Source organism: Panthera tigris, chromosome D4 (genome assembly GCF_018350195.1).
Source record: "Panthera tigris isolate Pti1 chromosome D4, P.tigris_Pti1_mat1.1, whole genome shotgun sequence".
Lineage (NCBI taxonomy): Eukaryota > Metazoa > Chordata > Mammalia > Carnivora > Felidae > Panthera > Panthera tigris.
In genome coordinates this window covers 43,346,929-43,374,425 of record NC_056672.1, presented here as the reverse complement: position 1 = coordinate 43,374,425, position 27,497 = coordinate 43,346,929, and the positions used below count along the sequence as shown (strand labels likewise).

Genomic DNA, 27,497 nt, shown 5'->3' with positions numbered 1-27,497 from the left:
ATGATACCATCACAATGTAGTATTTTGCCATTACATTTATTTTCTTTAGGAATAAGTCTTTCCACTCTTTTTTAAAGTAAAAAAGTAACATTATAGACAGGGGGGCTATATAAAAACAAAGTTTTGCTGGTTTAAAAAACAAGGGCACTGGAGAGGGAAAATATTGCTATGCTTGTAGAGTCGATTTTATTGCAAGTGCCTGAATCTAAGTTATTCTTAATAAAACTTTGACTTTTCTCTCAAAGAGTGTGGGTGAATAAAATATATCTGCAAAGGCATTTTTGATAGCCAGCAATTCTTGGCTTTTGATTTGAGGTTTGTAGGAATCCTAGAATGATAGGGTTCTAATTGGGCTCAGATTGAAAGCTCAGATAATTGGACAGACTGTGAACACACAAACAGTAATAATATCTAATGGTTACATATCATGGAGTATGGTTGTTTTGTTTACTATGCAAACACAACAATTATCTCGAGTGGATGGAAGATTAAAGCACTCATCAACTTATGTACCTATTATTAGGGCATATTTTATTAAATATATAAGATGTTAGATGCATAATCGCCTTTGAACACAAAATGCCAACACTGTGCATTTTGAAAAAGGAAAACTAAACTTTTATTGCACATATTTAACACTGCAATTCAGATATTCGTACTATAAGGATGACATATTTATGGAATATTTCCTTATGAATAATTAAGAGAATCTAAAATATTTACCACAAACCCAGTAGTACTTCTGTAATAACAGAAATGAAAACTAGGGTGGCTGGATGGCTCAGTCAGTGGAGGCTGTGACTCTTGATCTTGGGGTTGTGAGTTTGAGCCTCACACTGGGTGTAGAGACTACTTTAAAAACTTAAAAATAAATGTGGCAAGTTTACGCCATCTTAAGGCTTTTTTGATATACAAACCTACAAATGTGAAGAAAGCAAACAGGGATCTCTTTAAAGGTACTTGTTAATATGCAGTTCTAGCCATCTGAACCGTACAGGTATTGATCATTTTCTCTAGAGCTTGGGAGGTTGAAGAGAAGTACGTAGTAACAACAGTGGTGGCAGCCACATTTGTATAAAGGGTTGAACTTACAAACAACAGGAATAGCATGCAAATTGTTGCCTGGCAAATAACTTTAATTAGAATAGTGATGAGTTCTCTGTAAGTCCGTTTCTCTCTTCCCCTGCTCTTCCCTTATGTGCCGCCTCAGAAGTCTGTGTATTTTAGTTTCTCTAATTAAAACAAGTGTAAAAAAGTTAAAAAATCAGCTATTCCTTGATATAACAAAGTTGGAAATCACTCACATACAATTTTGGTGATGTGCTGGTGCCTGAAGATGAGAGGTGTCCCAACTGGTTTGTAAGAATCGTATGTGGACATATGAATAGTTGATATACTACTTCGGTTTTGAAAGCTCAAAGAGCTGCCCTTTGTCTAGCAGTAAGTAGAATAATAGTGTTCATTTATTGCCATGCATGTAAGATGGGAAAACTCACCATAAATTGTAACTTCAAATTATTTTTTATCATCTATTTGTGTAATCCTAGGGTCTCCCTACTTCTCTGCCATCTTAACTCATCTATTTGTGTAATGAGGCATAACATTTATTGAGTCATTTATTTATGTGTTTAATAGTTTGTTCAGTAGCTGTTTATTGACAGTCTACTGTGTACCAGGCAGGCTAAGGGGCTGTAGCAGTGAACAAGATAGAAAAGGTACTGAGCTTGGTAGATGAGACAGATAATGAACAAACTCACCAACAAACCTGCTGATGACAGATAGCAATTAGTGATGGGAAAGGCATACACCAGGATGAGAGAGAGAACCTTGTGCCAGGGGTATGGGTGTATGGAAAATGGAAGATAACCAGTGGAAGTCTTTCTATGGAAGCAAGAGTTGAGGTGAGACCTAAAAGAAGAAATGAGCCAGACTTTCAATGTGAAACAGGTTCACGTAGTCAGTGGTGTATAGTGTGCTCAGAACTGAGGTAGTTTTGTTCTTTGTGAGGCCACTTGTATGGAAAGGTGCTATTCTGAAATGATCCAGGAAGCAGCCAATTTGGAAAGGGTTAGTGCACAGCCCTGGAGCACCCTGTCCAGTCAGGGGGTGAGCCCCAACTGCTGCGGGATTGGGAGGCCCAGGGAGGTCTCAGGGGAGGCCAGTTGGGAGGAGCACTCAAAAGGCTCCGGGCCATGATGATTTACCTACCATGGTGTGGAAGTATTTCATTTTTATTTTATTTATTTTATTTTTTAAGTGTATTTATTTGAGAGAGCACGCATGAGTGAGCATGAGCAGGGGAGAGGCAGAGTGAGAGAAGGAGACAGGAGACTGAGAATCCCAAGCAGACTCCATGCTGTCAGTGCAGAGCCCAACGTAGGGCTCGACCTCATGAACCATGAGATCACGATCTGAGCTGAAATCAAGAGTCAGACCCTTAACTGACTGAGCCACCCAGGTGCCCTGGAAATATTTCAAATTTAAACAGGCAGTATGGTATCTATAGTGGCTGAACGTCAGTCATGCTTGTGTATAATTTTATGATTTTAAGGGATTTTGATGATTAACCAATTGCAGTTATACATCGTTAAAATTTTTTTTGGCCACTTGATAGTTTAGTAGAGAAAAGGAAAGGTTGAGTTCCTGTTTTCAGTGCTGGCGGTTTTGATTTTAAAGGCTGGGATCCCATTTTGAGAAGGTAATGTTGTTAAACTGTACGTATCCTTTGCAAGAAGGGAACAGACCTAACATTATGCCTTTTTTATAGGCGGCATCACTGTCCACATCTCCCTACCAAGATTTATGATAAAATAGAGAAACCATGTCTTCTCTCCGAATACACCGAGAACTACCCTCTCTATCACTCTTACCTGCCCAGAGAATCCTTCAAGCCCAAGCGGGAGTACCAGAAAGGGTCTGTGCCCATGGAAGGTTTGACCACGTCAAGGTGAGTGCGAGAAGAATAAATGTACGAATGTACACTAATGGAGTAATGTCAGTGCTGATGCACAATATTAATATAATGTGCAGTATTAGTGCATCAATATGCAGTATAATAGATGCTATCAAGGCCTTTAATGTTAATATGTTGTATCTCAGAAATGAAATTCTGCATTTATTAGCCAGCTCAGTTTTTTTCCACTTCTTCTTACAGGGAAAGAATTGTTACTTGCTGGTGTAGAGGTGAGGAAGGCTAAAATGATCTACCTAGCAAAGGATTGGAGGTTAAGTAAAGTATAAAGGCATGAAATGGTGGGGGGTCTGCTTCTGAAAAGAGAGTTTTGGCTTTGGGTGCCAAAGCTCCAGGTCAGGTTGGGTGGTGTAGTGATAGTGGTAGTAGTGAAAGGAAACTTGGTGATACAGAGGGAGCTCTTTGGAAATTATGCTGTAGACTTTGAATTGAGGTCCCTGTGAATGTTCTTCAAGAATGAACAAAGACTACGGTTGACCCTTAAACAACTTAGATTTGAACTGCACGCGTCCATTTACATGTAGATTTTTTCCCAATAAATACAGTACTGTACTGTGGGTGTATTTTCTCTTATGATTTTCTTCATAACATTTTGTTTTCTCTAGCTTATTTATTTTACTTATTAATTTTTTTTAATGTTTATTTTTGAGAGCAAGAGACAGAGTGTGAGTGGCGGAGGGGGAGGGGCAGAGAGAGAGGGAGACATAGAATATGAAGCAGGCTCTGGGCTCTGAGCTGTCAGCATAGAGCCCAATGTGGGGCTGGAACCCACGAACTGTGAGATCACGACCTGAGTCGAAGTCAGATGCTTAACTGACTGTGCCACCCAGGTGCCCCTCTAGCTTATCGTATTGTAAGAATATAGTATATAAGACATATCACACATCAAATACATTAATTGACTGTTATTGGTAAGGCTTCTGGTCAACAGTAGGCTATGAACAGTTTGGGGGAATGAAAAGTTATATGTGACTGCATAGGAGATCAGCATCCCTTACCTCCGCATTGTTCAAAGGTGAGTGGTATTTCCTTTTAAATTGCTCTTGACTTCCAAACTCGGATTCTTTAGAGAATCCAGTTTAGAGACTGAACCACCTGGCTCACAGTGTATTGGGATTGCAGAAGTATCTGTATTGAGAGGGTGGGGAAACTGATCAATTTCAGGTCTGTTCTACATGTTGTAAGACTAGCAGAATCTGCCATTGACAACTTGGTTAATGGCCCCTGGGTGGTGACCTGTGATTGGTGACCCAGTGGAGTAGAAACACCTTTGAGTGCAGTTGGGCAGGGTCCCAGATATATAGTTGGTCCCCAGATGAGACCTGACAGAGGGATGCCTTCTCTGCCCCTGCATTCCTCTTCCCTACAGGGCAGGGTTGCTGGGAGGTACAGATCATAGAGTATGTAAATTATTCCAGCACAGCGCCTGCACATTACAGGACGCAAGGCCTGGTAAATTTTCTTCCTATTGCTCCCCTGTTGCTCATAATTTTGTGCTTTCCTAGTAAAGGTCCCAGATGACCCAGGTGAAGCAGAACAGCTCTAATTCATTCTGCCTCCAGGTTTTCCCCACACTAGGCCTGGAAACATCCTCTTTTGAGATTGTGGCATAGAGGCATGAAACATTCCTACAAAATAGTGCTATGTTCTAGATCCAAAGGAAGTCCATGTGTATAGGGCAGAAAGACCCATAAAGAGAGATATGAAGCCAAAAGATTCCTGAGTATGGTGGGAAGCAGTGGACAGGGGCAACCTGAGGTGGGAGGGAGCTAAGGGCCTCATCTGATGTATGACTTGAATCAGATCACTTTTATGCTAGACAGATATCTTAATATGATTTTGTTTAAGCACAATGTTTCTGAGTACTAAAAATATTATATTCTATGCAATCTGTTTTTCCAACCTATGGCTTCTAAGACAATATGAGTTTGGGATTCATTTTACCAAGAAAATAGCAGTCTTAGAATTCTAAGAGTCTGAAGACCACACCAAGAGATGTAGACCATTCCCAAGCACTGCTTTTCCTTTTGAGAAATCATGGTCATTGCTGATGAAAAGTCCTAGGCGTATGTATAAGAGACCTGTAATGGGTAGGAAAAGATGAAGGTAGCCTTGAGGAATGGCTTGCAAATATCACATTGAGCTTCTAGATGCTGGTCTCCTCTCTTCATACCCAGTTTGCAGGAAATCAAGAGCAATGTGTGAAATGGAAAATGGAAAGTACAGGACAGCTTCAGATGTTGTTATGTTAGAGATATATTTTTTGTCCCGGAAATACAGAAAAGGATGCTTTGAAGGTTGGATGTTGAAGGTTGCTCTTTATTGGCTGCCCACAAGCTTAGGAGGATGAGGACAAATCCTTATTCTGGAGCAGGAGTCCTGCCCCATCACCTAGCAGTGAGGTCCCCAGATGGAGCCCACATGCCTTCCTTCTCCCTGACAGTGCTTTGCTACAGCAAAAACTTCCCCTCTGACCTGTCCTAAGATTTCCTTGCTGCATGTCACCTAAAGCCATAAACATGTCACCCAGAAGGTCTCTCTGTCTCTGCCAGATTGAGAGTAATAGTATCATTCATGTCAAAATGTGACCAAAATGGAGGACTGCAGATACTGAAAGAATTTCCAAAACAAGTTGTTAATGACCATAAGGGCCTTAAAAAGAAAAGGTAGCAGGATCAAGGTTACCCTTGGGAAGGAAAAAGGGCAGAAATGCTTCTCTCCTCCCCTTTATTTTCTTCCCCAGAGAGAGAACCAAGGGGGAAAATCAGCAGAGAGCATTTCTTCCCTTGCCCGTACCTCAACTTCATATCTCACAGCCCTGTGCCTGCCATGCTGGGCAGTAGTTTTCAGAGAATGAGAGTAAGACTATGTCCCTATAAGGGTGTATTTTTTTAAAGTTCTAATGAGCTTTTAATAAGATAAATTATCAAAAATCAAGATTTTGACCAATCGTGTTTTCCGAACTATATAAACTTAGCAGTGGCTCTGGTCAGTATACTTATATATACAGCAGAGCTATTCCATATGAGGAAATGCAGAGGAGTCATCTGGATGCTCTGCCAGAGGCTTCTGGGAGAAGGGATGGGTCAGCCCTGCGTTTGCACCCTGCTATATCTGCATGGACTGTCACTTCTCTGCCCTTAGAACTCTTATTACCTGAACTTCCACCCACTTCTCTATATAAAGTCTGACCCAACTTAGTGTCTGAGATTGGACATGGGGCTGCCACCTGCTGAATGAAAAAAGTCATGTGGCTCAAGGGTTGGCTGGGTTTGATGATTAAGCCCAGACACAAAAAACACCTGGTTTCTGGAAAGGTTATCATCCCAGCATGAGGCATGATTACAGCTGCACACAACGCTTACTGACTGTAAATCTTAGGGATTTACAGCAGGTGCCATAAGAGGAATGCTCATGATTTTCAGCGCTTCTTAATATGAAGCAGTTTCTTGCAGCCCTTAGTGATTCTCTTCTATAGGATCTGCCTTTAGCTCGGATAGAGTGGAGATCAATTTATGAATAAGAGGTTTGCACTTCAAGCCTCATTTCCCTTTAGGCATGTCACCATGTAAAACACTTGGGCCCCATTTTGGGACATTATTGGGTTAGCTAAGGCAGATCCCTAAAGATGGCCGAGTGGATAACCTGAGAAGAAAGAAGTAAGTCTTCAAGATGGTATTACATCTTTATTCTAAGGGGAGTGGAACCATGGGGAGAGTGAACGGGAGGCATAGGAAAGAAGATGGAATGGGGTTCTGACTTGATGGGTTTGGCTTAAGGTCAGAGGGCAGGGAGCTGGCAGTGTGGATTTCTTCATTTATTGACAAGACTCTTGGTTAAACTGAGTAGAGTTAGGGGAAAGGGCTAAAAGAGAAAAGGCATTTGGAGTCCTCTCTAAATGCCAGGAAGAAAGCAGGAAAGATGGTAGTGATCCTAAGTCTTTCCCTACTCATTGGATGTTACACGTTCTCTGTTCAAATACGTACTTTTCTTATACCCCTGCGGATATACTTACAGCCCCTGTAGTTTGGGCCCAAGAATTAATGAAGAAATGCAGAAATAGGGCTCAGCACTAGACTTGCCTGGGCAATTTCAGAGCCTTTGATGCTGTGTATCTTTGATTAGATTTGGAAACATTTTGACCATTATTTCCTCAAGTACTTTTTCTGTCTCTGAAGTTCTGTTCATTTCTTTCTGCCAATTTTTTTTCTCTGTTTTTCAAATTGGATAGTTTCTATTCATCTGTCGTCAAGTTCACGGAGTCTTTTCTCTAGCTTTATTCTGATATTAAGCCCATCCAGCGACTGTCTTATTACAGATGTTGTATATTTCAGTTTTAGAAGTTGCATTTCATTAACTTTAGATAGTTTCTATTTCTCTTAAGAATTTCCTACCTTTTAATTTATTATGACCTTATTTTGGTTTTTATAATTTAGGATAGTTAGAATAGCTGCTTTAAAATCTTTGTTTGCTAATTCTAACATCTGGGTCTGCTTGAAGTTGGTTTTCATGATTCTCTTTTTTTCCCCCTGGAAATGGGTCACATTTTTCCTGTATGTATGTCAATGAGTTTTGGATTGATCCTGTACATTGTTAAAGTTACATTGTAAACACTCTGGATTTTTTTTTTTTTACATTCCTCCAAATAACTTATTTTATTAATATTCCTATTTTTTTTTTTAAGGCAGATAGGAGGTAATTTGATTCGATTCAAAATGCAACTCTGTGTCTTGGGTGACAGCTCCAATGTCAGTTCATCAGTTCAGTTCTTTGGCATGGTTGCTTGAAGTCTGCCTCATACATGTTAGGTCAGCAGGAGACCTGGGTCCAGTTTATGTACAGAAGCTAGAGCTTCCTGTCTTGGGTTTTCTCCTTTCCAGGAATTTTTCCTTACTTTCCAGCACCTGTGGTTGCCTCAAACTTGGTCCTCTGGTTTTTCAGTCAAAGATGCGAAGTTTTCTGTTCACATTATGGCTGCTTGGCTTGGCACGGCACAGATTGAGGCCTGCTTTCAGACTGCAAACTCTGGGAAACCAAAACAAGAAACCCACTAGAAAATGGAAACTTACACAGAGGCTTGTGTAGTACTAGTCCCTTCTTCTACCTGTGGGCTTTGCTCCAGAATCTGCCTATCTTGTGCTCTTTAGTGCTCATAGGTAGTTGTTTTTCATATTTTTGTGCAGAGATGATGTGAACTGGTGACAGATGTTAGCTTCAGCTCTAGTGGGCATTGAGGAGTTGAGAGAGTAGGGCAGGAGACAGAGACTGTGTAACTTGAATCCTGGAGGCAGGTTTTTAGAATCCTGTCTGTCACAGCACAGACAAGGAGGGCTCAGTGTGTCCTTATCAGGATCAGGGGCATGAATCAAGCCCTGTGAATCAGCCGTAGGATCTTTCTCAGTGTGCTGGGCTGGGCTCTCAGCCTGCCTGTGATGACATAATGGTTTCCTTAGAGGGTTGCTTTTAACCTTGGGAAATGTTTGAATTCCATGTGGAAGGTATGAAATAAAATCAACTGACAAAGAGCCAAACCCTGTAGAGGAGGGGATTGAGAGAGAGGACAAATCATGAGGAGAATCACAGAGGTCAAGGGAGAGTGTTAAAAAGACGAGTGAAAGCATAGATGCTGTTAGGATGGTTCAGGATGATAATGACCTAAAGAGCAGTGACTGGATTTGGAAACCTGGCCTGGGCTAGAGGGAAGGGTTAGCAGAACTAGATTAGATGGGAGTGTGGGTGGGAGGTGAGGAAGGCAAGTCTGTGTGTAGACAACACTTTCTGGAAGAAAGAGGGGAGGGGAGTGGACTCCATTGAGGGTTGTTGTGTCACTTTAGTTTTTTCCTTTTAAGTTAGGAAAAACAGAAGAATGATCAACTACTGAGAAAAGAAGCCAGGACAAAGGAAAAGGTTAAAACACAGATGAGCATATAGACAGGTTCCTGGCGGCTCAGTCAGTTAAGTGTCTGACTCTTGATCTCAGCTCAGGTCTTGATCTCAGGGTTGTGAGTTCAAGCCTCATGTTGGGCCCCATGCTGGGTGTGAAGCCGACTTAACAGGTTCCTGAGGAAGAGGGAGGGGATTTAGGATAAGGATGAAGGGATTGGCTTTGGGCAAGAGGAGCAAATCTTTTTAAAATGGATTCCATTTAATATATTGATTAATTGGACACACTAACAAGTACTGAAGTTTTTGGAGATAAACATCAGTGGTTAAAAAAAGTATTACATGGCCTCTTTATCACAGTGAAAATCTTCATTTCCCACTTCCAGGCTTGGTTCCTAGTTGGTTGTTACGTTATTTCTTCTTTCATTTTGTCAGACTCTGGTCAAAAATCTTTCTTTAGCTTTGCCTGAGGATTGGAGGTCAAGTTGTTATGACTTTCCCAGCAGGGCCACTTTAACCTTTGCTTAACTTGGAGGTTTAACTCTTGGCTTTCCATACTATATAACTTTTATGGCTGTGCACCTAAAAGAGACTTAACATCTTTGACCAATTTTTTTCTTGGTTCATAGTCATAAGGGGTACAGGGACTAGGTAGGGAATGTAACACAGGAAGAAAGGGGGGAGTGTTCTTAAAAAGAAAAAAGCTAGTAAATATGAGCAATTTCTGGGAAGAATAAAATACTTTTCTCTTACATGACCTTAAAGATTGTAAGATTATGTGAGATTGGGGACATGCAGTTATGTTGTGGTTAATAGTAGATTTCAATGAATGTTCTCAACATAAAACCATAATGAGGGAACACATATATTCTGATCAAATTCACTCTTAACCACAGTAAATATTTTTGCGTTGGATATAAATGAGTTACATTTTAAACTTAAAACTTTACCACTCTTCAGAAGTAGATCACCCCCTGCCCCCAACTCCTGCAAAGATCGTTTGCTTTGTTATAGCTGATCAGGAAATAGAACCATAGGTGTACTTTCACAAAGAAACTTGAATTTTGTACCAGAGAAGGAGATTCAGTTAACAGTTTCATTCCTTAAACATGCTGAGCAAGGATTTTACTGTATCAGCTCTTATCTTTGAGTAACCAACTTCAGGATGACCCACGAGCTGGTGAGTTTGGTTGGTATTTATCTGCTCTTTTCCTGTGGAAACAGCAGCAATTAAAGGCATTAAGCATATTTTCATTGTCCATGAGTTTGGCAGCCCTTGAAGAAAGGTTCTCACAACCTCTCTGAGGGGAAGGTTGGTTCCCTCGCTAGGAATAATGGCGGAAGAGGATGTCTCTGCGTGAAGGGTCCCAGAGCATGGCAGGCCTGTGACTGGAAAGCACTCCTGGCTGCTTTGGGGTTGGGGGTGCTCCATGGGGCAGCTTAGGCATTCAGCTCTGTTCCTCCTTGCTTGCCCTGGATCTTGCCTGATACGCCTTCTTGGAAATGAAGAGGGCTGAACCCTTGGGCTGCCGTCAGTGAACATGGGTTTATGTGGGGATATGTGGTCTCAGGCTGCCTCTACCCCTTTTGGGGGTGAGGAGTGCTCACCTCCTGTTGGGAGCACACTTTCCGATGAAAGTCATTTTGTGGCTCTGTGGCCTGGGGCTGCCAGTCCTCGTTCCCTGCTGCAGTTGGTTTAGTATTAAACAGACACCAGCATGAGGCACTTGTACACTAAAAAGAGTAGAAATGAGGAACTGACCCTTGGATTCTTGTTTAGCCTGTTCCCTCCATAAGCCCCAATTTACAGAGTCAGCTTCCAGATGCGTCGGGTCACTCAGCTTCCTCTTGCTGTTTGCCAACATGCGGCCCTTGGGAAGGGAGCCCAGGCTGAAGACCCTATAACTGCTGCTGAGATATATTTTTAAATCTACTCAGAGGGAGTTACTGGGAGTTCAACTGAAGCATCTCCCATTTCCCCCTTAGAGCCCTAGAGAGATGAATTCTCCTGCTTCCTAATTCCCTCCTCCCATCCCACCAAGCCCCTTCCAGTCCCCAGTTTGGGTTTATTCACAACCATGTGTATAATTCATGCAAGACAGGTTACAGTGGAGCGTGTTACCTTTGTTAGTCAAGCATGGCTCAGTAATGCTGCTCCAGATTTTGGCCGGGAAGTAGGTTTTATTGGTGTTTGGGCCTGATGTTTTCCTGTCCGGAAACCTCCCCCTTCCCTTGGCGAGGTTGTTTTGGCAAGCACCGTCAGGGAAAAATCTCCCTTCCACTTGTCCACTTGGATAAATGGGTTCCAAGCAAAAGCAGGCTGTTGTGTAAATCAGAAGCCCTTTGGGGGGGGGTGGGGGGAAATGTTTGCTTAAAAGAGTTTGTACTGAGCAGTGGGGAGTCAAGACTGCCCTACCAGACAGTGCAAACTCAAGCTGAGCCCTGGTTTTGCCAGGATCATTCCTGATGATGGTACAGTTAGCATCTTGGCAATTTTAGAGCTGTGGGATGTTCTGGGAAAAGAGTGTTTCCTGTGGAGTTGAAGACCATCATACTTTTTCTGTCCTATTGTTTTCATACTCCCTGAAAGAATGGGAACACTGATGCCAGAGAGCTGAGAAATGAAAGACTCTGTGTCTCCATTTATTGTACTTTTCTGCCCTCTAGGTTTTCTATAAGATCAAGTAGAGGAAGGAGATCAGTATCAGTGGGAGAAGCTATTGGGAGCACAGATGGGGAGGTGGTGGTACCTGCAAAAGAAAAGTTATTTCCCCAGTGGAGAGAGGAGGCACAGAAGAGAGGCCTTCAGAGTGGTTCAGTGTGGTTGGAGTAGAGTGTGGATCGGGGTGGAGGTAGGAGATGAGGTTGCCGCGGAAGGCAGGGGCAGGTCCAGGAATGCTTATATTCCATGCTAGAAAGTCTGGCTTTATCTGGAAGATTTTTCAGCAGGGGAGTAAAACGATCCCATTTTTGTGATCTCATTTCAGGGAGTTTATTCTGGCCACACTACGGGGATTGACATATAATTGGCGGGAATGCAGTAGGAAGTCCAGGTGGTAAATTGTCACATGATCCAAGTGAGAAATGCCTCACTTGGTCTAAACTAAGGGGGAAAGACAAACTGATGAGGTGGAGGGAGGCTGCACTTGGTGAGTGATTATCCAGTGCCATGATGGGGTGGGTCCAGGATGGCATTCAGTTGTCTGACTTGGGTGAGAAGAGAATGGTAGTGTCTCTTGTGAAAGTAGGAAACAGAAGAGGAAGAACAGTTGGGGTATAGAGTAGAAGATGACTTCTCAGGAAACGTTTGTAGAATTGGGTTAAATTGAGACCCTTGTGAGTCTTCTTCTGGGTCAATGGCATGTGCTTACTTTCCTTTTAGGAGAGATTTTGGGCCTCACAAAGTGTTACCAGTGAAGGTCTACCAGCCCGACCAGTTCGTCCCAAGTGAAGAGAACATGGATTTGCTCACAACATATAAACAAGATTACAACCCATACCCTGTCTGTCGAATGGACCCCATCAAGCCTCGGGACAGTAAATATCCATGTGGTGACAAGATGGAGTGTCTGCCTACTTACAAAGGTGAGAGGGTGCTTGAGCGGCAGGTTGGGGAGGGATAGGCTGAGCCTGTTTGCAGGCCAGGGAATGTGTTTTACAGGCACACCCCCTTGGTGCAGGGGTCGGTTGAACTATGTCTTGCAGGCCAAATCTGGTCCATAGCCTGTTTTTGTAGAGCTGGAGAGCTAAGAATGGTTTTTAAATTTTCGAATGATTAAAAAAAAAATGAAAAGACTATTATTTTAGGAAATGTGAAAATTATATGAAATTCAAGCTTTGGCATTCCTAAGTACATTTTGTTGGAACACAGCTGTGTTCATTTTTTTACACATTATCCGTGGCTACTTTTATGCTATAGCAGTGAATTTGAGTACTTGTGATGGAGACTGTATGGCCTGTGAGGCCTAAGACCTTAATATCTGGTCTTTTATAGAAAAGATGTACCAACCCCTGCCTTAGCTTGCTGTTGGAAGTCTATGCTGGGAAAGCGTTTCAAATTTAAGCTAAGTTAGGTTCCATCATTGATTGAGTGATTCATTCATCCATTTAAAAAATTATGGAAACATAATGTACACACAGAAAAATGTACAAATCTTATACAGACCAATGAATTTTTTTTAATTAAATTATTTGAGAGAGAGAGCATGAGTGAGGGAGAGGGGCAGAGGGGAAAAAAGAGAATCTTAAGAAGCCTCCACACTTAGTGAGGAGCCTGATGTGGGGCTCGATCCAATGACCCTTGGATCATGACTGAGCCGAAATCCAGAGTCAGATGCTCAATCGACTGAGCTACCTAGGTAACCCCAGACCAATGAATTTTGAGTGAACACATCCCTGTTAACAGCACCCGGCTCAAGAAATACAACATTGATCCCATGTAGGATAGAATCATTATTCTGACTTTTAAAACCATAAATTAGTTTTGCCGGTTTTGTACTTCATATATGTGGGATTGATTCACTCTTTATTGAGCATCTGTTACATCCCAGACATGGTATTAGGGTCTGTGAAGGAAGTAGAATCTGCCTTAACTTAATAGTCCTGTACGAGAGACAGGATATGGACGTAGGTACAGTGAAAGGAGTGTGGTGGTCACTCTATGGAGCACAAGCCACAGGCTGAGACCACAGGAACCGAGGTCAGTTGGTAATCCCTAACTCTTCTGCTTATGATGCACATGGTCACATGGTTGCCCTAGGAATATGTGTTTAACCCTTCATGTAACATGTTTGTGGATCCCTGAGTGACTGGGATAATAGTTGCGTGTATTTAGCCAAGCCAAACACTTAGACAAGGGGAGGTGGAGAGGCTTGAGGCAATGTAGGAATCCTCCTGAAGCCCTTCCAGCGGCTCTAAATCTATCTTTCCAAAGGCACCACACGTGGCCGAGCTTCTCTGCTTCTTGGAAGAACCTGGACTCTTGACATTTTGCCACCTCATCTTTCGTATTGTTCTCTTTCTTCCACTCTTTTGTTGTCACCTTCTGCCAAGCTACATTTTGGACATTTTCATACCCTGAAATGGCTTCTCCTTTATGCACTTCATCATCCAGTGCTCCCAGCTTGCTTTCTTAACTACTCCCACCAAGACAGTTTTTGGCCTCATTGGGATCCCCTGTCCACTTGTGCCTCAGTCTCCCTTCTCCCCATCAGCCCCTCCTGTGTCTGTACCCCCTGTAGCCTATTCTGTGGTATATCACTGCAAGCCCATCTTTTATGCCTCTCTCTATTGTCCTTTTGTTGCTTCCTGCCAGCAAAGCCCTAATCCTGCCTGTTCCACATCTACATCTAGGCTTATATACCTAGCATGTCTCCAATCTTATCCACTTGTATCCATTTTCCACAGAAAGGAACCGGGGAGATCTTTTAAAAATGGCAATGTGAAGGGTGCCTGGGTGACTTAGCCGGTTGAGCGTCTGACTTCGGCTCAGGTCATGATCTCATGGTTAGTGAGTTTGAGCCCTGCATCAAGCTCACTGCTGTCAGCACGGAGCCCACTCCTGATGCTCTGTCCCTCTCTTTCTCTGCCCCTTCCTCACTCATGCTTTCTCTTTCTCTCAATAAACAAATAAGTAAAATGGCAATATGAAGGGCTCCTGGGTGGCTCAGTCAGTTAAGCAACTGACTTCGTTTTGGCTCAGGTCATGATTTTATGGTTTGTGAGTTCGAACCCTGTGTCGGGCTCAGCAGTAGGCAGCTTGGAGCCTGCTTGGGATTCTCTCTCTGCCCCTCCCCCACTTGCTCTGTCTGTGTCTCTCCCAAAAGAAAGAAAGAAACTTAAAAAAATAGAGAAAAAAATGGCAATGTGATCTGACCCCCTCTCCACTTAAAATTCCTCAAATAGTTACTATGGTCCTTAGGATAAAGTCCCAAACCTTTACCAACTCCTCTTGTAGTACCTTGTAGATTTTGGCGTCTCCTCCCAGTGCCATTTACTCTGGCCGTAAGGACCTTCTTTCAGTTTCTTCCCTGCATTTCTTTTCTATCTCAGGGCATGTTTCACATGCTACTGCCTCTTTATAAAGCCCTCCTCCCTTCCCCTATCTAGCACTCATCCTTCAATAAGCAGTGGAAACATCACACCCTTCGAAATCCTTCCAGACTTTCCCCAATGCCAGACCGTAAACATGCTGCTAGATGCTCTAAGAGTGCCTGGTGCACCTCTGTTTTGTAATTCAGTGTGTAATTCTATTCGTTTTGCTTAATATTTGTCTCCTTGGTCAGGCTGCAATCTCTAAGATGGCAGGGATCTGTCTTTTTCTTTGCCAGTTACCCGCAATAAAGCAGGCACTGTCATAGAAGCTTTACAAAGAAGTTATTATAGCCAGGTGCATGGTGCAGTGGCATTTTTACATCTACAGGACTCATTCATCTCCCTTTTCATCCAGGTTTTGCAGAAGGCAAGAAAGGGGGTACTATAGACCCTGAAGAGACAGAAAGGAGGCACAAAACTAGAGTTAACCCTTATCTCTGATGGGACAGGGAGCAGGGACTCTGATAGGGTACGTCCAGCTACAGACACTCCTTTCCTTCATATATTCCCTATGAGCCTCCTTGATTTATGAATCTTCGTGGAGTCAGAGGCTTTTCAGTACAACTGCCTGCTCAGCTCAATTCCCCCTTCTCACCTTGCCCCAGGTGTAGAGAGCGGTCTGGGAGTGAGAAGTGGTCTTTGCCTACCCTAGAGGTTGGCGAGGATGGAGTTATTTAAAGAAAAGTCCTCCCTATTCATCCTGACAAAATACCACTCAAACACACCGGAAAAAACCCAACCTAGTACCTGTGTTTAAATGTCCCTTATTCCGGGGCCCCTCGGTGGCTCAGTTGGTTAAGCGTCCGACTTCGGCTCAGGTCATGATCTCACAGTTCGTGGGTTCGAGCCCCGGATTGGGCTCTGTGCTGACAGCTCAGAGCCTGAAGCCTGTTTCAGATTCTGTGTCTCCCTCTCTCTCTGCCCCTACCCCGTTCACACTCTGTCTCTCTCTGTCTCGAAAATAAATAAACATTAAAAAAAATTAAAAAAAAAATAAATGTCCCATATTCCTCCCCTTCTCTAGATAGTTACATCTGACATTGCCCTCTGCAAACCAGAGAGTAATAGTCCACTGTTAAAACTGAATCATGGTTGACTTTTCCCTACTGATAAAATTGAGAAAACCCTATTTTCTTTTCCCTGTAAAGAAAATTCTGACACCTATTAACTGCTTACCTACTTACACAGAATTAATGAGCAAATACTAGTTAGGTATCAACAGGACTGCTCAGAACTAGGCATACTCAGATGAAGGAGGGGTTTTGTTCTGGCTCTGTGTGCACTTGGGGTTGAAGTTGGTAGTTCTCCTCTGAAATTCAGATTTATTTTTATTTTTTAAATTTTTTTTAACGTTTATTTATTTTTGAGACAGAGAGAGAGCATGAACAGGGGAGGGGCAGAGAGAGAGGGAGACACAGAATCTGAAACAGGCTCCAGGCTCTGAGCTGTCAGCTGAGCCTGATGCGGGGCTTGAACTCACGGACCGTGAGATCATGACCTGAGCCGAAGTCGGACGCTTAACCGACTGAGCCACCCAGGCGCCCCTCAAATTCAGATTTAAAAGCAATTCAGTATGTAGCCAAAGGAAATGCTTTTGTAGTTAGATTTGACCCATAGGTGCCAGTTTGCAACTTATGTGTCTTAATAGATTTTTAGAATAATACTTACCATATTCAACTAATTTAAGTGGTTTATTTGTTGTATTACTCCCCTATGATATAGTGGCTTCCAAAACTGGGCGTTGACCACCCGACATCTGTATTCTCAGCATTTAGCACGGGGCATGGCACAACAAAGGCATTTTTAGTGAAGAAAAAAAATGAGCAGTTCTGGACCATTGTTTACAAGGGCCCCAGGTGACACGGTTTGGCGTTAGATTTACACAAATCCCCACCCAGCCTATTACTCTGTGGGTCCTGGCTAAGAGCAGGAGTGAAGCTCAGGGAAGACCCAGGACATTTACTCTCCCCTTGGACCAGTCCTGCATAACCTCATGCCTGTGTGAGGGGGCCATATCCTTGCCTTATCTCTTTGTGTGTCACCTTTCCATGGCTTGTTTGTCTCTTGTAGCCATTTGCTGCTTCAGTAAGTCTTTCTCATAGCAACCTTCATGGTCTCATGGGCACATATCGATTCTACTTCCAAAGGAAAAGAGAAACCAAAGTCCAAGGTCATTAACTATGTGTATTTCAATGGGGGCCATCTATATTATATGTTCCACTTACTGTAGTTCTACAGGAAAAATAGGCAAACTTTTTTTTCCTTCTATTATGGCCAGCACCTTTACTGGGGTCCAGCAAACCGCCATTAAATATGTTCCAGCAGCATTTGGTTGTAATTTTGACATTTTCAAAACAGTGTGCAATTGGAAAGATTGAAAGTGTAATTACTTGATGCTTAGCTTTATGTTTAGGTAAGTTTTTTTTTTTTTTTTTTTTTTTTTTTTTTTTTTTTTTTTTTTTTAGACACATTATTGAATGGAATCTCTTTTAAATAGATTCTTGCCAATTACCCACATGACACCCTGGCCCTGAAGGGCTTTACTGATGACTTTTCAGGCGTGTAAATAGTTTGTCATGTGGAATTCTGAGGTTTTCAAGGTCCTATGGAGGTTTTTTGTAATACATGTTGGGTGGAGGAAGTTAGGAGGTTGGATAATAATGTGGTTTCAACTGTATTGTTGGGGATCAGAAATCACATGAGGCAACTTTCAGCCTTGGAACCTGTTTTCTTAACACTTCATCCATCACAGAAGAGGGCCAGAAAAGCCCTGTCCTACCCACCCCCACGTACCTTGAGGCAGTGTGTAGGCATCTACAGGTAGATGCCCCCATTTTAGTGAGGCCTGAAGTCTGAAGGGGAAACATGTGGTTTATATTCAGCAAGATGGTTCCCTCTAAGGCCCCCTAATGCTTTCAAGATGCTGATAGAGCCATTAATGGCTCTTGGAGAAAGATTAGATTTTCAATTAAAATGAGGCCAATTTAAAATAAATAGTTGGTAGTATTATTGGCCTAAAATAAACTTAAGAGTGTGCCTGGGGGTGGGGGTGTCAGTACTTCCGGAGTGGTGGAGTGAGGAGCTTAGTAAATCCTCTTCTCAAAAAGCAATAATATAACTGGACCAAACAATAAAAATCAACTATTTTAGGGCTCTGGAAATCAACTACAGGCATACAATGAATTGAGAAGCATTTATTTAAGAATAACTGCTAAACCATCATTACAAAAAGTGGGAGTTTGTGGTGTTTCATCCTGGGGCAGCTTCCATGACCTGTGCCCCCATGTTTGATCTGCGTGGTGGTTCTGCCTGGGTAGGCTGTGCTGTGAAAACTAGCAGCTCTCCTGTCAGTTGGGGCTAACTTGATTTGGAGTACAATACGTACCCAGGGGTTTCAGTAAAAACAATACTGATCTCAGCAACAACAACAACAAAAATCAGTGAATACAACTTTTGCAGCTAGTGTGGGGTTGCAGAATTAGTTGGGTTGAGCAACAGACCAGCAGACCAGCCAGAAATCTAACAAGAAGATCCAGAGAATGAGAAAGCTCCTTGTGGTATAGAAGATTGTATATGGGTAAGGCAGTATATAGGCTCAAGAAAGGTAAAGAGACAGGGCCTAGTTATCTACTCACCTTCCCTGGCTGATTATGATGCCTGGTTCAGGTACGGAGGAGACATGAGAAATCCCAGAAGGAACTGAAAGCCAAGGCAGAATTGTAAATTGTCTGATCTTTGACTCTGTCCCTTAACCCACACACATAGTCATTAGCAAAGGGTGAAAGCCATACTGGCTTAAGGTGTTTAAGCATAATTTTTTGACAGTCATTGGTTGATTACTAAATAATGCTAACCCAGGGTGACTTGTAGGAATCTTGGCTTAAAAACAATTAAAAAAGGAAATTAAGCAAAAACATCAGTGATCACACACTTAAAGGGAGATAAAACTGTGTAGAATTACTGCAGGCAAGTTACTAAACAGCGAAAACAGCTTCCAGTGGGGTCAGAATCCAGAATTGCTGGATAGCATGTTATCTAAAATGTTGAGTTTTAACAAAAAATCATGAGGCCTAAAAAGAAACAGGGGAATGTAATCCATGAATGGGGGGTGGGGGGGAAGCAGTGAATAAAAACTAACTCTGAAGGGGCCCAGATATTAGACCTACCAGACAATATTTCAAAGTACCTGTTATAAATATGTTCAAAGAACAACAGTAAACCATGTTTAAAGAAATAAAAATATGACAATTTCCCATCAGATAGAGAATACCAATAAAGGGAAGTCATAAAATCAAATGAAAACACTGGAGTTGAAAGAACAATAGCAACAAAATAATTCCAGGGACTTAACACCAGATTTGAGCTGGCAGAAGAAAGAAATGGGGATAAATAAACAAATATTATCTAATCTGAACAACAGGGAAAAACTGAGGAAAGTAAACTCAGACTTGTGGGATACTATCAACTGTACCAACAGACTCAATTGGAGCCCCAGAAGAAGAAAAAGGCAGAAAGATTAATCTACATATCTAAGAAGCATAATCCAAATAGAATAAACAGAGATCCAAACTTAGTCACATAATAGTCAAACTGCTGAAAGCCAAAGCCAAAGATTTGAAAAGAAGCAAAAATGAAAAACAAAAACAAAAACAAAAACAAAAACAAAACCCATCGCATACAGGGAAATGACAATAAAAACAAAGTTCTCATCAGAAACAATGGAGGACTGAAGGCAGTAAGATGACCCTCATGGCCCTTTTTGGCAGCCAACAGTTCTCTGTATTTAAGAATCTGGGTTTTTTGTTGTTGTTGCTCATTAAAAAAAAATTATTTTTTTCAACGTTTATTTTTGAGACACACACAGTGTGAGCAGGGGAGGGGCAGAGAGAGAGACAGACAGACAGAATCTGAAGGAGGCTCTAGGCTCCAAGATGTCAGCACAGAGCCTGACATGGGGCTCAAACCCATGAACTGTGAGATCATGACCTGAGCTAAAGTCAGATGCTTAACTGACTGAGCCATCCAGGCACCCCTGTTTTGTTTTTTTAGATTCCACATACATGTGAAATCATATGGTATTGGTTTTTGTCTGACTTATTTCACTTAGCATAATATCCTCTAGGTCCATCCATGTTGTCCTGCATGGCAAGATTTCATTCCTTTTCATGGCCAAGTGATATTCTATTGTGTATATATACCACATCTTCTTTATTCATTCATCTATAAATCGACACTTGCATTGCTTCCATACCTTGGCTATTGTCAATAATGCTCTAATAAACACAACTATTACTGGCTCTTTAAAATTTTTTTTAATGTTTATTTTTGAGAGAGAATGAGCAGGGGAAGGGGCAGAGAGAGAGGGAGACAGAGGATCTGAAGCAGGCTCCTTGGTGAGAATGGAGAGCCCAATGCGAAGCTCAAACTCATGAACTGTGAGATCATGACCCGACCCAAAGTTGGACACTTAACCAACTGAGCCACTCAGGTGCCTCTGACTTGTTCTTTTAAAAGTATTTTCTGTCTCTTTGTTGAAGTTTTCACTGGAAACTCTTCTCTAGGGTCCAGTGAGTATCTTTATGACCACTACTTTGAACTCTCTATCTGGCATGTTGCTTACCTCTGTTTTGTTTAGCCCATTTTCTGTGGTTTTGTCTTGTTCTCTCATCTGGGACATATTCTTGTGTCTGCTCCTTTTTAACTCTCTGTGTTTATTTCTATTACCATCATGCATTACTGGGGAAATTTAAATTAAACTGTAATGGGATTCCACTAAACACCTACTACAATGTCTGTAATTAAAAAACAATAACAAGAGGCACCTGGGTGGCTCAGTCGGGTAGGCTTCTGACTTTGGCTCAAGTCATGATCTTACAGTTTGTGGGTTTGAGCCCCACGTTGGGCTCTGTGCTGACAGCTCGGAGCCTGGAGCTTGCTTTGCATTGTCACCCTCTCTCTGTTCCTCCCCCACTCACACAGTTTCTCTCAAAAATAAAGATTAAACAACAACAACAACAAGTGTTGGTGAAGATGTGGAGAAATTGCTGGTGAGAATGTAAAATGGTACATTCACTTGGAAAAGTTTGTGCTATCTTAAAAAGTTAAACATAGATAAACCATATAACATAGGTTACACCATTTGCCTATCTACCTAAGAGAAATGAAATATATATCCACACAAAGACTTGACCATGAATGTTCATAGCAGAAAATTTCCTGATAGCCAAAAAGTATAAACAACCCAAATATTCATCAATATTTGATAAGCAAAATTTGGTGTATCCATATAATGTATACTATTCAGCAGTTAAAAGGAGTGAATTGGGGGCACCTGGGTGGCTCGGTTGAGCGTCCGACTTCGGCTCAGGTCATGATCTCGTGGTTTGCGAGTTCGAGCCCCGCATTGGGCTCTGTGCTGACACCTCAGAGCCTGGAGCCTGCTTTGGATTCTGTGTCTCTGTCTCTCTCTGCCCCTCCTCCACTCATGCTCCGTGTCTCTGTCTCTCAATAATAAATAAACGTTAAAAAAATTAAAAAAAAAAAGTGAACTGATACATGCTACAACAGGGATTAATCTCAATTATGTTACATGAAAAAAGCCCAGTACAAAACGCTATATATTGTGCAATTATATTTATATAAAATGTATAGAAAGTGTGCATTTATAGAGACCAAGAGCAGATGGAATGGGAATAAAGATTAATTGCAGATAGGCTTGATCGATACTTTTGGGGTATAAATGTTCTATAACTGGATTTTGGTGATGGTTGTACAGGTCTGTAAAAGTTATTGAATAATTAAAAAATGTAAGATGGTGTATTTTGTGTTATACAGGTTATATCTCAATAAAGGTGTTTTAAAAGAAAGTGTGCCTATGGAGTCCACGGATATTGGCTATATATAACCAAGGCCCCTGAGAAGCTGCTTTTGTACTAATCCTTTGTAAAGCTGTAAACAAGAGAATTCCCTGTGGATTCAGAGGGTCCACTAGGATTTCATATTGGTTACTTTAGATCTGGTAATTGATAGGCACAATGGGGGCAATGTAGGACTTTGGTGTGAGCCCAGTATTACAAAAAGAACGGAAGCAGTGTCAAAGTGTTTGAATGACATAGTTTGCTGTCCTATTTTTCTCACCTACATTGTTAATTTCAAAGCTGCCCCTTAGATCTGTGTGGGGAAGTTACTTGAAAAGTCTCTTGTGGTGTCTGAGGACAAAACCTCCTCAGGATGCATGGGGGCCACCCTTAGGGCAGGTTTTCTTTGGGTGCAGACCTCTTGTTATCTTGGCCATTCCAGTCCCCCCAGCAAAGGTTCCTCTTGAGACAGACATCCTGTAGATACAGGTGGCCAATTCTTTTCATTCTTCAAACATGCTGAAATTCTCCTCTTTCTGCAAATATTCTCTGATTATTTTCCACTAGTATTTTCTTGAACCTTCATTCTCTCCAGATACACAGTGCTCCTAACTATAATACAGGCTGTCAGAAGAGCATGACTTTGGAGTCAACTATGTGGTTTAAATTCCAACTCTTAATTCCCTAGCCACGTGAGTTTTAGAGAAATTCCTTAGCCTCTCTGAGTCCTGCTCTTGGACTCCAGATAAATCGAGGCATTTATCCAAGGGATACAGGTGTGCTGTTTCAAAGAGACACATGCACCCCCATGCACTATCAACAATAGCCAAAGTATGGAAAGAGCCCAAATGTCCATCGGTGGATGAATGGATAAAGAAGAGGTGGTATAGATATACAATGGAGTATTACTTGGCAATCAAAAAGAATGAAATCTTGCCATTTGCAACTATGTGGATGGAACTGGAGGGTATTATGCTAAGTGAAGTTAGCCAGTCAGAGAAAGACAAAAATCATATGACTTCACTCACATGAGGACTTTAAGACACAGAACAGATGAACATAAGGGAAGGGAAACAAATAATATAAAAACAGGGAGGGGGACAACAGAAGAGACTCATAAATATGGAGAACAAACAGGGTTACAGGAGGGGGTGTGGGAGGGGGGATGGGCTAAATGGGTAAGGGGCACTAAGGAATCGACTCCTGAAATCATTGTTGCACTATATGCTAACTAATTTGGATGTAAACTTTAAAAAATAAAAAATAAAATTAAAACTTAAATATGAAACAACAAACGAAAAGGAAATCTGTAAAATAGAGGTAATTATACCCATCACAAAGGGTTGTAAGATGAAACAAGGTCATGTATGGAAATTCCTGAGCACAGTTAGCTGGTACATAGTGTTCCTTGATTGTCAGAACCAGGTAGTGGAATCTGGAGGAAATTCCTGGAATTTCTCCAGGAAATCTGGAGGTGGATTTGCATTCATGCTTTTCTACTTCTAGCCAAGTGACCTTGGCAAATTTCCCTAAGTTCTCTGTGCCTGTTTCTGCATCTTTAAAATGGGAATATTGAAAGCAGCCACCTGATTAGGCCTGTCTGATGATTAAATGAGTTCATGTAGAAAGTATTTAGAACATTGACTGTCATATAATAAACTCAATGCAGGTGGCAGCTGCTATTCTCTCACTAGCCAGTACAATGCCCCTATTCTCTTGGGGCAGCACATTTGCTTTATATGGATTAAATGTGTGGGTTATAGGGATACAATCATGGTCACAATATGGGAAGAGAGGTCTGTTTGGTCTGGCTGGTGGCCCACCAGTGGGAGGTTGTGAATCCCCTGTCTCACTACAGCATGCATATCTTCCCAGTCACTCTGTGCTGATTCAGAAAGGGCACTTCCCCACAGAAGAACAGAACTGTTCTTGGATCAGGAGAAGCCACTGGTTGGACTCCTCAGAGGGAATCAGATCACTAGGTCCTCCCACAGTGGTGGACCCTCTAAGATCCCTGCATGCGGCATTGTGGGGTATGATGAGACTCCTATAAATGTATCTGTTCTGAACAGTAACTGCAAGTACCATAAAGTTGAAATATTAAGTCCTTGGTTGAGGTGGTGGTAGGAACCTATTCTTCCTTTGTCTCAAGGACCATCTCACTGGAGACTGGTTTAAGGCTTTGGAGCCCCTTAGAATACATGCAGGTTATATGGACTTGATTTGTAAGTGATTACCACTTCTGTTTTATTTTCAGCTGATTATTTACCCTGGAACCAACCAAGACGAGAGCTACTTCGTCCAGAACACCATTACCGACCAGCATCAACCAGATTTGATAGTAGAACTACACACCAGGATGATTATTCTGTAAAGGGCCTAGTGAGCACCATGAGCTGTAAGCCTCTGGCCATGCCCAAGCTCTGTAACATCCCCCTGGAGGATCTAACTAACTATAAGATGAGCTACGTGGCCCACCCGATGGAGAAACGCTTTGCGTATGAGGCAGCGAAGTTCAGTCCCTGTGAAATCCCCTTTGAAAGCCTTACCACCCATAAAGAGTCTTTCCGGGCCTGATGGGAGAGCCAGCCAAGAGTCTGAAACCTCCAGCCAGGTCCTGTGGTTTAGAAACGCCTTTCTCTAACACCACTGAGTTTAGAGACAAGTACCAAGCTTGGCCAACGCCCCAGATGTTCTCCAAAGCTCCTGTTGCTTATGTCCCTCCTGAAGAAAAGATGGACCTTCTGACAACAGTGCAGGCCCATTACACGTACCCTAAGGGTGCCCCAGCTCAGTCCTTCCGGCCGGTGATCTCAGTCAAGAAGGGTGGCCGCTTTGAAAGCTCCACTACCACCAAGGATGACTACAAGCAATGGCCGGGGACACGCATGGAGCCAGCCAAACCCATTCCCCAGCTGAACATTCCCACTGAGCCCTTGGACTGTCTGACTACCACGCGGGCTCACTATGTGCCCCACCCACCCATCATTACCAAAAGCTGTAAGCCTCCTTGGGCTGGCTCCCGAGGAAATATCCCTGTGGAGGGCCAGACCACATACACCATCAGCTTTACTCCCAAGGACATGGGCAGGTGCCTGGCTTCATACCCTGAGCCTCCTGGCTACATTTTTGAGGAAACGGATGCTTTGGGGCACAAGATATACAGGCCGGTCTCCCGGACAGGCTCTCAGCAGGGCAGCCGTCTTTCTGTAGGTGATTCGGAAAACCCCAACCAGCGAGAGTTGGCAGTGTCAGCCTGATTTTTAAAAAACTGTTACTTAGAAATTGCACAATACTTTTAAAAGCAGATGATTGAGAGTTATTTGTTGGCCAAAAAAGAATTCCCCAAAGTGGAAAAAAAAAAAAAAAAGTCTTCAGCATCATTTCCAGGACACTTGAATAAAATGAGAATCACTTGAGTCAAGGAAAATGCCATTTAATCACTGGCTAAATACTCCCCTTTACCCTCCGTTGGCTGCCTAGCCCCCTTGGTCCCTTACCTTGTGCTGATGGAATCAAAGCTGGTCTGAAGGGTTTTTCTCTGAACCAGAAGTATTTTATTAATTTAACCATTGCATGGATTGCTATCATAATTGACCCTTGCCAAGTATGAAGTGCTAAAAAATAAACTTGGTTTGGGGGGGAATGGGTCTGCAGGTCTGTGTGTTCACCCCACGGGCTGTCTCTGCAGAGAACAGCGTGTGTTCCTTGAGACCTTTGGGGAGACTCCAGACTCCAGCCCCCATCGCATCCCAGTACTAGTGAGAGTACCTTGTGTCCAGTCTGGAGTTTTGTGTTCTCTCTGCCCAGGGCTGCTTTACAGGACATCCCTTCTACCTTTTCACACCCTGACATACCAGCCAAGAGTAGTGCTGTCTGAATAGTGCTGTTCAGTCACAGGAAATGGAGGGGGTGGGGGAGAAAGAGAGTCTGTGGCAGTCTCAGGGGAGCATGGACGTGCCAGGTCTCTCTTACCCCCAAACCAGTGCTGGCTCTGATTCCAGAGAGTGGAGGGGGAAAAAGGGCCCCTTTTCAACCAGGTAGTTGGCAGGCGTCCCCCTGGGCTGTGAGCAGAAACTGTGGGCTCTTCTAAGTTCTTGGAGCCTGGAACAATTGCTCTGTGCTGGGCTGGTTCTTGGAAGGCTGGACCTACTTTTTTAAAAAAATGACAGCTGTGACCAGACTTGTGGTGAAGCTTGACATAGTGATGAGTTGGACCCTGTCTTGGAGAAAAGGCTGGAGTTTTCTCTTTTGGGTGTAAGGCTTGATTCTAAGGCTAGGTAATTTTATGATGTTTTTAAAGTTTATTTTTATTTATTTACTTTGAGTGAAAGGGAGAGAGGGAGAGAGAGAGAAAGTGGGGGGAGGGGCTGAGAGAGGGAGAGAGAGAGAATCCCAAGCAGGGTCTGCACTGTCAGAGTGTAGCCTGACATGGGGCTTGAACCCACAAACTGTGAGATCATGACCTGAGCCGAAACCAAGAGTTGGACACTTAACCAACTGAGCCACACAGGTGTCCCCTTTTTTTGAATTGGAAAGAATTGAGCAGAGATTTTGTCCAAGAGGATTTATGCCAGGGTCAGATGGATTCTGGGTAAACCTCACTCAGAGGGATGCAGGCTGACACCAGGGACACTTACCTCCCTTTTGAGCCCACAGAACCCCAAATATATTCCATAGTCTTAGAAATTTTGGGAACAGTGTGTGGAGGAGGAGACTTCAGTTCAAATCTGAACTAGAGACTTGGTTTTAGGCTCAGTGCCTGGTTCATGGGCAAGAAACCTGTATCTTTTATCTGGGGTCCAGTCTTTCTGTGCCTCTTAGTTGCCTGGCCCAGACCTCTGAGGTCCCATGCCTCGCAGCCTCACTATGAAGTTTGGTTTGTATCACTGAATTGGGATAAAAATCATTTAATCCTCTTGTTGGTTATATGGGGTCTGGATATCTACCTGCCTTTATGGGGTAGAAAGGCTCAGAGAGGTTATACACCTTGCCCAAGGCCACAGAGTTTAGAGCACCAAGATCAAGATTAGAACCCAGGCATTCTGATTCAAGATCCAGTGCTCTTCCCATGGCAACAGGTACTTCCCATCTGCCACGTCCCAGATCACGTGGTTCTACAAACACCATCAAACCACATTCTCTCTGAGCTCCTTCCTGGAGTGCATTAAGCTAAAGGAGACCGCTAAGGAGGGTGAGTTCTATTTTTATTTCATCATTTTTTACAAGTCAAAAATATTGGCAGTTGACTTAGAAAGCCAAATGGTGCTAAATGCTTATAAAAATGCAACAATCTCTTATGCTCCAGCCTCTTGGCCTCCCCCATTATTGGTTCCCCAGAGAAAAATGTAACATTATTTTATGTCTCTGCTAATATTTTCCTTCATATTCTTAAATCATATACATATATTGTTGTCTGTTGACTTAACGATTTTAGACATGGTCTGTTTTGGTAGATTGGGAATTTTAGTTCTCTCATACTCCCTGCTTCTTCCTTTCCTCTTAGTTGTAGGACCATGCTCTGTATATCAAGACCAATAAGCTTTTCTAATGTTTCTGATGACTACAAAGAAGCTGAAGAAGGATGGATGGACCTGGCCTGTTGAAGAGTGCTAGCCCTCTTGTGGTGAGGAATTTCCTCTGAGTCCTTCCTTTGTGACATTTAGGGGTTACCTCCAGGTGACTTCAGGCTA

At 42.6% G+C, this 27,497-nt stretch overlaps 1 protein-coding gene across 1 annotated transcript in view; it reads left to right on the top strand.

The window, feature by feature from the left end:
- Nucleotides 1-25,223, top strand: part of SAXO1 (stabilizer of axonemal microtubules 1) — a 94,602-nt gene extending 69,379 nt beyond the window's left edge. Inside the window, 4 exon segments of the mRNA XM_007098527.3 lie at nucleotides 2,768-2,947; nucleotides 12,237-12,439; nucleotides 24,062-24,370; nucleotides 24,373-25,223. Of these exon segments, the coding sequence (XP_007098589.2) occupies nucleotides 2,768-2,947; nucleotides 12,237-12,439; nucleotides 24,062-24,370; nucleotides 24,373-25,064 (1,384 nt within the window). The 3' untranslated portion in view covers nucleotides 25,065-25,223.
- The last annotated feature ends 2,274 nt before the right edge of the window (nucleotides 25,224-27,497 follow it).